Consider the following 13,598-nt stretch of genomic DNA (forward strand, 5'->3'; position numbering starts at 1 on the left):
ATAATTGATTAATTCTTGTAAAGCCCTGAGGTGCTGTGATGATAAGCATGGTATAAAAATGATTAGGAAATTAGATGTCTGACTTGATTACCATTTTGATGGCATGGAATAAACAAATTGTAAGCTAGCAGATTGAAGATTGAGAACTGAATTGGTTACTTACTCATTAATTTAACATGTTCTGCACACTAAACAGGGCAAAGAAATCTAGTGGAAATGTATGTATTTGTTGTAGATTACGAAGGAAGTGAGTTTTTGGAAATTGTGGTCAAACCAATCAGTTTGGATTTGAATATTGGCACCTGGTTTGGCCACTGAAGGTATGGGCCGCCTCTGAGAACACAGCGGGTTAAAAGCAAAAACTCCTAGGACAACTCTCTCTTGGTCCCGGTCAGTGAAGGAGGTCAGAGCTGCCCTGCCCAGCCGGGGCTGGCTGGGGGAGGGAAGCCATGCGGCCGGGCGAGGGAGGCCAGAGCCTTGGGCAGAGGAGGGGGTGAAGGCCTTGCAAGATAGAAGGGTGGAGGAGCCCTGAGAAGCATCAGGACCCAGGAGATAGAGAGGGAGAGCCAGTGCCTGTGATGCCTTCAAATTCGATATCATGGACTGGCAGCATGGCCAGCCAGAAAAAAAGTGAGGGATGCGGTGACAGAAAGTGCCCGGCCTCTGTGAGTGTTCTAAGCAGACAGAAGCTGTGGAAGGAGCTAACAGTGGGCCTGTTAGCTGAAGGAGCAAGAAGCAAAGAAGTAGCTGATAAGGAGCTGTCTTCAAGGCTGTAACCAAGGAGACCAAGAGAAGTGAGGAACAGAAGAAAGGCAAGAACTATGCAGCTGGATGGAGTATTTTTAGAAAGTTAGTTAAGTCACTGTAACTTTTCACCAATGGTGTTATGTTGATTTATTGTGGCCAATAGTTAAGGTAGAAGAAGTATAAACTATCACAGAGTGTATAAAAAGTTGGACATATTTCGTATTGAAGAGTTGCCAAATGAGACTACTTCTGGTCGCTTCGTTGTGTCGTGACCGCCCCAACAGCGACAAGAAGCGAAGATTTTAACCCCTTTCTAGAATGATAAAAACCTTACAAATACTGATTCTCCTGAATCAGAATGAAGAGAGAGAGATAAAACATGAAGAAATAAGCAGATGTGATGAAAGTTGGTGTATGTGAGAGATGTCTGAAGAAATGAGAGAAGACAGTAGAGTAACCTTGAGCTAGACCCTTTCTTGCATGGCCATAGACAGACCCATGTTTTTCCTGTGACACAGAGGCTACATTTAAAGACAATGCTTTAGAGCCAAGAGTGAAGAAGTGGCATGAACAGAGATAGCTGAAAAAAGTGTAGAATGCCCTCTGTCTTCAGTGAAGAGGAAGATCTCTGTTCACGAGGCCCCTTGGCCCCAGGGGGTAAATTTGGGGGGGACTGATGTCCCGAAGTTAAGAGACTGCTGCTTTTAGAGCTAGGTGGAACATCCTTAAAGAAAGAACCCTAAAAACAGTACTGGTCCATGTGCAGTAGTAAGATCACTAGACATAAAAAGAAGAAGTCACGAGAGCAAATATTCTCCAGCCAGTGCCACGAGTGACATAGAAACACAAGAAATTTCAATTACATTTCTGGGAGAAGCCTATGGTGCAAAAAGACAATTAAAAATTGATTATTTGAAGAATAATGATGGACTGAAAGTTGATTATCTGAGAGATGGTGACGAAGTAGAAATCTACTATGTCATTTCATGCTGTAGAGGAAATAAGGAGAAAAAGGGGAATATATTTAGAGTGTTTTCATTCTTAGTTTTGTGTCTGTTCCTTTTTAGATGCTGTAGTTAATAAAGTTTGTTTCCTTTATTCCTAAGTTAGGGCCTGCTTTGCTCTGTTCCTGATCACATCTCACAGAAGCCACTAGAGAAAGTGTATTTTCATAAAAATACTGGCATTGTGCCAGCCTCATGACAGTATGTGTAATGTACACATAACTGTACTTACTATATGTATAGAACTTAATTAAAATCACATTGGCTGATCATCATTGCAAAGGAACAGCAGAGGCAGACATAGAGCCCAACTAATATTGTGTGCAACTCTCTTAATTGTAAGGGCTTCTTTTGCTTTGATTCTCTGTGTATATATTTTCTTTAGCAAGAATCATCTTTCCTCATGTAACCCTTCTTCAGGGTTCCAAACCAAAGCCTCCAAGCACTTAAAGAGACAGAAGCTGTGTGCAAAAATGTGAATGAGCATAATATTTCAATTGATATTTTCTTATATTGGAGGACTGGAAACTGCAGAATTACTTCCATTCTGAAAATCAATTCTGTTACAGTCATGAATTAATTTAGGATCTCTGGTACAAATTCTCTTTTAAATGCAGGCTGCCACATCCCATAAGGGTTTGTCATACAGTTTTTCAAGCATCATTTGAATTTCTAAGACTACTGCTCCCTAGTATTCTATGTTTTATTACTTGACTGCACTGGAGAGAGTTGCTGGGGTTTTTTCATCTTATAGCAGGGTCTAGCATTTAAATATCAGCTGATGTGGAATGTGAGAACAATACGTATCAGCATCTTTGATTTCTTTCTGAGCACTAGACAGGAGTACACAATGGCTGTGACAGAGTTTCCCCAACCAACTCAGTCTAGTAACTTTTCTTTTTCTGCCTTTCAGTCCTGCTGATCCCTGTCTTAGCTCATCTGACAGATTTTATCTGGTATCACAGTTCCCCTGTATCCCAGCTTCAAGTCTCCTAGCTTGTTTCTCAGTTGTCCTGAATTTCTGCTGTTCTTTCCTCTATCTTTTTTCCTAGCTTCTTTTACATGAATTACCTAGTCCCCTTTTCACCAAAAAACCAACCAACCAAAACCAAAATAACAAAAAAACACCATCTTTTATTAGTTTTCTCATTTTATCATAATTCATAAAGGTTGTTGCCTTCTGAGTAGCATGGCTTTGTTACCCTATAGTTCCAGCTGGGGACTTACCTGAAATGCAATTGGTCAGAGGATAAACTGTATTGGTAAAATATGTCCTATGATTTAATAGTTTTATGTGCTCCTGTCATTAGTACGATAACCTAATTTCTCTTTAGTGTTCTTATTTTGGAACAAGAAATGATAGAATATTTCTGTAACATACTCAAAAAGTGGAAACATAGTTTAATGGCTTCATTAGCAGTCTGGCTACTTACCTGGTGCCAAGGTAATCGGAATTCTCTCCTCTCTCTCATTTTTTTTTTTATTTTTTCTTCTAGGAATCTATATCAACCTGCAGATTTGCACAGCGAGTTGCTCTTATTAAGAATGAAGCAGTTCTTAATGAAGAAATTGACCCCCGATTGGTGAGAACTGTCTGGGGACAGAGGAAAGGAGATTGCTTTAAGTTTTATTTATCAATAGCAGTCAAATTGATGTTGGGGATTTTATACTGAAATACCCCATTAAATTGTTTTCAAATGCAAGCTCCAACTTTTTTTCTTTAAAATAACTGCCACTCCAACTTTTTTTCTTTTGGACACAGTTATAATTAAGTGGATCTTTATCAAATCTCTAAAGGCTTTCTCAACTCTTAAAGCATGTGAGGAGAAGTGGTCACTTTCATTATTGTCTTAGTTTTGTTTTTTTGAAGTGATAATTCCTAAATCATAGTCACAGATCATTGGATGGTTCTAAAACTCTAAGAATGTACTAAGATTGCTAGTCACTTGATGAAGGCACACAGCTGCACTGAAATAATTTGTGTATTAAAAAGCTGAGAAATATACCAAATCCTTCATTGAAATTGTTTCAAGGAGCATTTTAGATAGGAAGAAAGAGCTTTGTGAAGTTACCATTAGGAAAAAAGAGGGAAACAAGCAAAGGTGAGAGAAATAGCTAATTATGTAGCTAATTATTTTATTCATTGTTACATGATGGTAATTAACATACTTCTGGTACTGTTAATAATTGTGCTTTTATTTTTTCTTCTCTCTTCTTCTTGACTTTCGAAGGGAATATAAGATCCTTGTCAGGTTTTCAGCTAGTTTTCTTTTTCATTATTATTCGTTATTTTGTTTTTCTTTGCAAGCATTTTCTAATAGTAATAGTATCACAGAGTTTTAAAAAAGGCCAAAAAATAAACCCAATAGGCATCGAACAACTTCTTCATTTCTATCTGTCTGTTTTCTTTTCTTTTCTATGTAGACTTTCTAATAGCAAATCATGCAAAACATTTCTTCCATGGCCACAGAAATCTTTGATTGAGGTAAAGCACATGCAAGCTCCTGAACATTTACTACATCCTGTGGAGCTATACTCCAGGAGTTTGGCATGTCTTGCTCTGCAGGATCATTTAGCAAGTAAAGCAAAAGTGGACACATGAGAGTTAGGAAACCATCCCCTCTTGTAGAAAAGGCAGGGGAGCACAAGTACCTTTAATTTATATGGCCCTGTGCTCATTATGGAATTTTTTGCCCATCTTAAGTATATTCCCAGAGTGCAACCCTATTATTCAGAGTGCTGGGTTTAAGATTTTTTTTCATAAAAATAAAATTTTCTTGTAATAAAATAATTTTATGAAAAATCAAAACACAATTTATTGTCAGTATCTATCATCTGTGAGTTGAATGCATGCTTTATAAAGAGTGTTCACAGTACCTCTCAGTGGATCTGACTTAAGTCAGATTGTTCTGTAAACTTTTTTCTTCATAATGGAGAATTCCTGACTTTTTTATCTTACTGAGAAAATGAATTTGTACCTGTTGTAATTTTAAGTAACGCATCTTTGAGCCTCTCTCACTCGTGGCTAAGGACATAATTTAAACTGAAAATCAAGGTCTTGAATTAAACCTCACCTCTTCTGGCATTCATGTAAAAATAGAAATGAAGTTATTTTGCATCTGTAGATTTCTGTTTGTCTTAATAAACTTGAAATTGAATCTTCTATCCATATCCTGAAATTGGGATTTCTGTTGTTGTCAGATTGAAGTTAATCATCCTAACAAATTTGAACATCGAACAGAGATGCTACTGTGATTCAGCTGTCTACCATTTTCCACTCCAGCCCCAAATTTAATTTTCTTGACTCAGTAGCTGGCACAAACTACATCAGAGTGTGGCACCAAAATGGGGCAATATAAAATTAGAGTAAAATGTTTGGCCTGCAATATTCTCTAAGTGTTCTTGCAACTTAATTAAGAGTCATTATTAACAGTCATAAGAGTCTAATTAACAGTCATAATTTTAATAGACTACAAAATAAAATATTATGTTAGACTTTCATACTGTATTGTAAAAAATCATCCTTGTTAAAAAATCCTTATAAGCTATAGGTTTAGAGTTAAAAGAAATAATCATATGCATGTTTAAAATAATTTGGTTTTCAAAGTAAAAACTTGGGTAGTTATGGTTAAATTTAACCGTTAAAAGCAATAGAAATATTTGAAGGAGTTTTACCATCCAGCAAAAATATGTGTCATCAATTTCAACAATCTCATTACTGGAAAGCATGCAGTCAAAAGCAATTATTTTTCCTTAAAAACATTCTTCTCTTGGAAACGTATTCTGCACATGGAATCAGTGTATGCAAATCCACCTAAAAATATCCCTGGCCTACTGATACATTTGAGCCATATAAAGGGAGGCTTCATTAAACGATCAACCATGAAGTGTCCAAGAAAGCACTAATTCATATCTAAGACATGAATTTGCATATTGCCCTGCTTTGTAGAATTTGGCTTTGAGAGATTAATGGTTAGTAAAATTTTGTTTTATACAAAATATTATGTATTTTGTATCTATTATATTTTGGTTTTTGTATTCCCAAAGTACCGACTACATCAATCACTTCCTAGAATTTAAAAATCTAGTTAACTTTTCCATGTAATATTATCACATTACTATTCATTAATACAATTTAATTTCATTATGTTGCTTTATGCCATCAGCTTATTGCTAGCAACTGATGCATCCTACAAGTATAGCATGCACTAATTCTAGTAATAGCAAAATGTCACATGAAAAAGAAAAAATGGTAAGATTAAAATTATGATATTGCTTTGAAATTTCTATTTCTATAAGGGAAAGCAAAAAAAAAATCACTTTTATTGTGTAGTTCCCCTTACTCTAACAAAGATGTCAGTTCTTAAATGTGTTTTTTATCATTGAAGCAAAACTAATGAGTCAGAAAAACTCTTTTTATTCCTATGTCAAATAATATTTCACTTTTGCAAAATATCTTTTGAACTCTTTCTGTACAGCCAAGTCTTCTAACACAAGAATTTACTGAATTTGGAAGACTTTTCTTGGGTTTATAAATGGAAAAGGAGAAAAAAAAATGGTGCTTGGTGTATTTAAGACATTTTGATGGTTTTTAGAAAAGACATCTTGTTTAAAAAAAGAGAAAACTAAAGTATATTTACCTAAACTCAACCTTCTACTGAAAAGATCATAAACTAGCTATTAATTTGTAGGTGATGCTTGGTTTATGTCTTGCTGTTTGTAGATGATTGTCCAGCTGAAAAAGGAGATCCAGGATTTGAAGGATGAGTTGGCACTGGTGACTGGCAAGCAAAGAACATCAGAGCTTTCCCAAGAAGAGCTACTTCAGTAATGTCTTACATTGTTTTCATTTTCTTCTTTTATTATTATACTTTTCATCGGTTTCTTTATTGGCATAAATATTTAAATTAATCTCAGAGTTTTCAACTTCCTTGAGTGAATAATAAAGTGGAGTTAGGTGCCAGTTTAGAATGGCAGATTTCCATGAAAAGCTCTGTGAGGCTGCTGGCTGTGTTTTTGCAGCCTCAGCATTGAGGAAGTGAAGTAAAGTAAACGCTAAGGATGGGAATGCCTGTCAAATGCCAGGCAAAAAGAAGTGTTGTATAATAGGGCAGAATGAAAAACAGTCTCTCTCAAAACTGGATATGCAGTCTGAGTAGATTTCAAAAAATATTCTTGTGCTAAGATGTATCCTGCTGCAGCACTAGTTTGACATAAACCAAAAGAAATCTCACGTTTCTGATCCACAACTAATCAGTGTTTTGAAAGCCAAATATTCTTCTTTTTTTTTTTTTTTTTATTGAACATGCTGTTGAAATATACTATTAATTCATGTAAATATTGTAATATCCTGCAGCTTTTGGTAACAGATCGGTACAGCATATAGGAACTTTCTAAACATGATGTATTTACTCAGACTAAATTCACAATAACTGAATTCAATTTCTAGGCTTGAAAAATTGATTCTGTAGTATGGGCCTATTTAATTACCGTACTTCAGCTCTAGAAAGAAGTAACTGCCTAATTTTGTTTGGTTAATACGTTAACAGTAACCAAATTGAAGCTGTGGGAATATTTAGACTTTAATTTCTCAAGGGACTGCTCCAGAAGACAGCTACCAGTGCTAACAATTTCCCCTGACACACAGGAGAGTCTGGAGACATGAGGACAAGCTGCTACCTTGAATTTTGAATTTCTCATGTAGATTGTTGTCATTAATAATCATTTACATCAGCAGTTATCAGTATAGTCTCCTAAACAGAAATGTCCTTACAGTTCATGTGGAGTTAGTATATATAGTTATCATCTGCCCAAACACAAGAGTGAAATGCACTAAATAACATTGCAGAGTAGCACTAGATGTGACCAAGATGAACCATAGAAAGAAAAGTACCTTTCTTTTTCATTATATGCAGAATTAAATGCCCTTATTAGTTAGTTTCTTTTTACCCTGGCAGAAAGGTAAAAAGAAATCTTTTTAATCTTCAAAAGATGACTGGCTTTCAGTGATTTTATTCAGACATATTTAAATAATCTGTATGTTGGTTTAAATAAGTACTTTCATAGCATAATTGTAAGAATCTGTCACATTAATTTTCCACTGTGGTCTTCTTTGCTGCTTACTTTGTGTAGAGAAACTGGGGTTTTGAAAATTGTTTGGATTTTCGTAGACCACAATCACAAATCTTATTTCCTAAGATTTTTACCTTTTTGCCGTGGAATTGACAGTCTTATAAATAGGAATAGGTTATAAATAGTAATGGATTAATGATTGATTAAATTTTGCGTTATGATTATGCAAAAGAAAAGTAGGAATGTACCATCCTCAAACAATTGGGAGGCCTGATTTCAGAAATGTGACTAAAAAGTGTATTAGTTTTATGTTTTTCCTTTTTATCTATGTGGCACCATATGTAGCGCATTACACTATCAGAAAAGGTTTCTTCTGGGCTCATAACAAGGAATTTTGCATCCCATTACTCCAGAAAGAAGCAGGGTGGAGACTTGTATGAGTTTCTACCTGTATTAAGTCACACAACGAGAAATAACTTTCAAGGACCTCAGCTAGATTAGGTCAATGCAAAATTTTACGGTTTCTAAATTTATAATTTATTTATATTTATTCAGGCTCATGTAGCATATGTATTCATCGTTTCAAAATTAAGTTCTTTCTTGGAAGAAATGCTGCGGAATTAAAAGAACAGCACTTAAGTACTACTGACTGGGATATAATAATTTTCCTGAGGATCAATACTAGACAAGAAGGGCCTCAAACAATTAACTTCATCAGCCATCAATGCCATATAATAGCATTTCTCAAGGATTGTTTTCTTAATGTGATTTAAAGTGAAAAAAATAAAAAGTTGGATAATAGAATTTTTCAAACAGAGAGGCAAAGAGAGTGTTAGAGAGCATCAGACTGGCTTGTTAGTACTTTGGGCTGCAGTTGAATGAAGTGGAAAGCTAAGTCAATCTTTTCTAGAACAATTCAAGGGAAGGAAAATAACAAATGTCAGTGTTTATGAGTTTTGCATTTGTCTGTGTTCATGCAAACAGAGTACTCACAGATAAACAGCTGATGCAGCTCAAACACCTAAATAAAAATATAATTAAATTATAGTACAAAGAGCCACTACTTCAATGAAAGTATCTTTTTGTGGTTTTGAACATTTATACTTTTTGAGCTTGCTTTCATATGGCAATAACATTTGTGACCGTGCTGATTTACATGACTGAGCTTGAGGTCCATAAATGTTCTGAGCATTTGTGACAATCAGCAGATAGCATCTAAGTGTTCTGTCTGCAGTTAGAGTTTATCAACACATAACAGTGTATCTCCATGACAGTTTTGTTTATTGGGACTGGCCATCTGAGCTTGGAGCTACTCATTATCTGGAGAGTTTGTACACATTAAAGAATAAATATACAAGTGACTAGTCCAAACAGAAGTATGGACTTGGATGATGGCTGATAAAATCATGATTGACTATTACTGGAAAATGTCTGTGTTGGGATTTGCATCTGGTATTTCATCTATAATGAAACCTAAATAATATTATTTATCAGGAGCCATACAGATCCGTTTGTTATGACAGGGAGAAGAAGAAAAGAAACATGGTATAGGTGATAATACAACATACTCCGTTGTGCTTTATTTCAAGTGACCACCCAAGAATGATTCTTAAAGCACTAGTATTGTAGGGGATTATTTTATTATTATTGTTTTTATTATTGATGCTTTTCTTAAATGTCAGAGAGGAAAGTCTAATTAAGGTCATTAGGGATTTCAAATCCTACTTAGACATTTTTGCTTAGTTAGGACATCTGTTTAAATTTAAGTGATATCTCATCATGTGTTTATATGTGTATATATATATATATATATATATGTAAATAATTCAAGTTTATATAGTTCTTTTCCAAATTCTTAGACTTTGACTGAAATCTAACTGTGGTTAATTTTATTGCAAATAATTGACTAGTAAGGAGAACTGTTATAAAGGGTAGTCTTATAAAAAATGCATGTGTTTTAATTCTTCTTTTTTTGATTCATCATTCGTATTTTAACAGAGGTCACAGCAAAATTGATCTGCTGAAAGTATTCTGATCCTAGTTTGTTTTGGTTTTTTTTAATGCTTTGATGCTGAGCACAGATGGTCAAAGGTACAAAACATGTCAGTGAAAAACTCCATGCACTGAGTACCCATTTGTTGATTTTGTCCCACACAATGCTTTATCTCAGGCACCTTTCAGTAGAAGACAGGTGCCAAAATGAAACCAAGTCCAGTGTTACATGTGTAGATCCAATATTTTTTTAGTCTAACACAATGCTTATGGTTTTGCATAGGTTTTTTTGCTCTCTGCATATGTTGCAGGAACTAGGTGTTTGTGATTGCCCAGGAAATAAGTATTAACAATATGTGAAAATTATATTTTGTATGTTTCTTGACTTAGTAAGTCAAGAAATTCTGAACATTTATTGCAACAATGAGCTTCATTCTACTTGTTTACATTCAGAGCATTCCAAAGGAAATTGGTAGGCTACTCAATGCAGTTGGAATTGCTAAATATTTGCAGGTAGAATATGAATAAGTTGATTTTCATTCTTTATTGTTTTTTCCTCAAAAATCAAAATTCTTCAGGGATTTTTTTTTTCATTTAATGGAAGGAAAATATCTGTCAAATAGGCTTTCCTCATAATTGCTACAATGTCACGTTACCATTCACTAAGTTTAAAAAAAAATAGAAAACAAATGAAACAAATGCTCTTGACTTTTCTTGGGAATGGTAAATTATAATATGATGCACCTTATCAGTTGTGTGACTAAAGCTACAGCTGTCTGGAATTCAAAATTCTGTGTTAAATGGTGAGCACTTGCGTTACTGTGTCACATTTTTGATTTTATTAGTCTGTTCTCATAAATGTTAAACATAAATTAATTCTTCTGCTCTCATTTTGTTTATCTAAAAAGGAAAGCTTAAAAAATTCAGCTAGACTACATAAGTAGTTCAGAATGTAGTTCCAAAATCTGAATTGCTTGCTTTGGATCTTACCTTCTATTTCCTCAGCAGTAAAAGACTGATCTAAATATTTCTTTGAGCTGAAGAATTAGTTTCATATTTAAGGGGAAAAAAAATTAGAAATGGAGCTCTTTGAACTGTTTTTAACAAGTAGAAAATAACATCATACGTCCCAAATACAAGGAAATTGTACTCTTTCAGGTTTCAGCATTATGCTTTAGAATCTAATTAAATTACCTTCAAATGATTTTTTTTTTGTCAATTGTATGCTGAAAGCAAAAGGCAAAGTTCTTTTTATTTGAATAATTTGTGATTTTTTTTTTTAATAATATACATGAGCTCACTAGCAATTTTCATTTTCTGCCCAGAAAGTCAGGATTTCAAATCAACGTCCTATGTTCCAGAGCACCCACGCTTCCAGAGCTTTTGCCAGCTGGAAATCTCTAAGAACAGGACTGGAAGTACTGGCTTAGCACTTTAATTTATTAATAACTTTACCTTATTTCTTTCAGATACATATGTTATTACAGACGCTTCTATTTTTTACTTCAACAGTCATATATTGTTCATCTTACTCAAGTCCTGGAGATCTCATTACTTCTGTCTTTCATTTTTTCTATTTCAACATAGTGACATCTGTATGCTATCATAGTATTAACAATATTGCACTGTTGTACAATATAGACCTTTAACAGTTACTCAGTTAAGCTGTTGAACAAATGGCTTCTTTTACAAAGCAGAGCAAATGTTCTTATTTGCTGATGTCAGTGTTCAATTTCATTTGCAAGGTGGAAGAAATAAAGGCATATCACCTTGCCTTTTGTCAACACAGTTTTGCAGACCATAGATCTGTGTAGAAGTTAGCAGATTGACCCACATGAACTGTGTAGGCAATATTTAAGAGAAAACAAGCTGCCTTAGCTATAAAGGAGTCTTAAGATGTCTCATGTTAACTGCTTGCTTAGATGCCTGATTTAAAATGTTATTAAATCATTGGATTTTCTTAGAGGACATATTTTCTCCTACATGTTATGAAATGTGTAGCAACAACACAGAAAGTTCAGATTCCTAATGCATGCACCTAAGCTACATGCTTAATGTGTAAATAATTTCCTGTGATCCTGCTTTTTGTTCCAAGGCCTCTGAAAGTAGGGGGAAAAAATCTTATTTAAACTGATCACCTTTTACATTGAAACTATTCAGAGATAATAAACTGTAAAGCTCTTTTCAAAGGATAGCAAGTTTGTTTTAGCATGGGAGTTGGAGGGAAGTAGATTATATATAGTGTCCTGGTTTTTAGTGTTCAAAATTTTACTGGCCATCTAATGGCATATGGTTTCAACAGTAATAGTGAAATAAACACATATTAGTGAGGTATATGGAGAAAATGTAGCATAGCTTCAGTTAATTATTTTTATGTTTGAAAAAAATCTTGAAACCAATTTTCATATATATATGATCAAAAGTGATCATAGAAGCTTTTTGAATCTCACTGAACTTCATTGAATATTTGGTCAGGTGAGTTATTCTGAAGATACCACTAAATATCTGTTTGCATCTTTTGGAAGTTTGAATACTTTTTGATAGTCTTTTTCTTTTGAGCTTATAAGAAATAACCTGTAAATGAAACTTTACAGAGATTTTTAAACTACTTCTGTCTTTTATACTGGAGGTTTATCTTGATGTTCATCCCTATGAGTACTTTGGGCTTCTTTGTACTGCTGTTATGCTTGTCCTATGTAATTTCATTTTATTTCAAGCTATTCCTACTTTGTAGATATTTTTATTTTTTAAAATTTTGATAAAATAAAGGTCGGTTTTCTCTTGCTACTTTTAGATGTACTCCAGTGATTAGAACGTAACTACTGTTATGGCCACAAGCATTAGCTGGCAGTGAGTAGCATTCCTTTCTGTATGCGCTTTTGGGTTGTTTTTATAAAGTGCTGTTGAAGAAGGAAATCATCTCAGCAAGCTACTTGACATGTTTCTTCTCTGAAAAAAAAAAAATGCATGTGTAGAATTACAGGCAGTAGGCACCTTTTTCTCTCATAAACCAGTCTTGGTCTTTTTATTGTCCAGTCCAAATCACCCCTTTTCTTACTGATACAAAGATTTAGAGCTGTGTGCTCTAAATTTCATCATTGAAATTAATGCTTTTCAACTGTGTAGAAACTCATCTTACATCTGTTTGCCACATGGTAGCCACCTAATTCAGAAGAATCTCCTGTAATATGTAGTTGTTAGAGCACTATATAGATATTTTTTAAAACTGTGTAAGTCTTCCAGACTGTAGAAATGTAAGACATTCAAAGGCTTACTGCTCTTACTTACTACCCTGGTCTAAGACTGAACCAAATCAATGCAGCCTATCAATGCAGGACTATGATAATAAAAGAATTCCATTAAATATCTACTGAAGGGATTGTACAAAGGCTTATGTAACTGCTTCTATTATTTAGTTACCTGAATTATTATTATTTCACCCAGGAGTTAGCACGCTTTTGTTAAATGAGGGTTAAGCAGTTATTTCTGGACACAGAATACAGCATTATTCTCTATAAATGTCAGTTATGCTGTCACGTGTACTACCTGTCAGTAATATATAACAGCTCTTCTCAGGGCAAGCTGGATGTATTCTGTGTACTTTTACCTTCTGCCATTTCATTCACAATAATGCCTGGAAATACCTTTACTTTTTTCCCTTATCTTCCACAGCATTATTCATAAAACCCACTACTTTGAATCTCCATGGTCTTCTCATCCTGATGCACACTTGAAGTTAACTTAGCTTCAAGTTAGCTTTTCTTAAATGTAATAGTCATTCTG

General features: G+C 34.4%; 1 protein-coding gene across 1 annotated transcript in view; it reads left to right on the plus strand.

The window, feature by feature from the left end:
• KIF6 (kinesin family member 6) overlaps positions 1-13,598 on the plus strand; it is a 153,513-nt gene that overhangs the window by 42,764 nt on the left and 97,151 nt on the right. The window contains exons 9-10 of the mRNA XM_041477164.1: positions 3,248-3,334; positions 6,475-6,578. Coding sequence (XP_041333098.1) covers positions 3,248-3,334; positions 6,475-6,578 — 191 coding nt within the window. The remainder of the gene's footprint in view (positions 1-3,247; positions 3,335-6,474; positions 6,579-13,598) is intronic.

The sequence above is a fragment of the Pyrgilauda ruficollis genome, unplaced genomic scaffold (genome assembly GCF_017590135.1).
Source record: "Pyrgilauda ruficollis isolate IOZ18807 unplaced genomic scaffold, ASM1759013v1 scaffold4, whole genome shotgun sequence".
NCBI classification, from domain to species: Eukaryota; Metazoa; Chordata; class Aves; order Passeriformes; family Passeridae; genus Pyrgilauda; species Pyrgilauda ruficollis.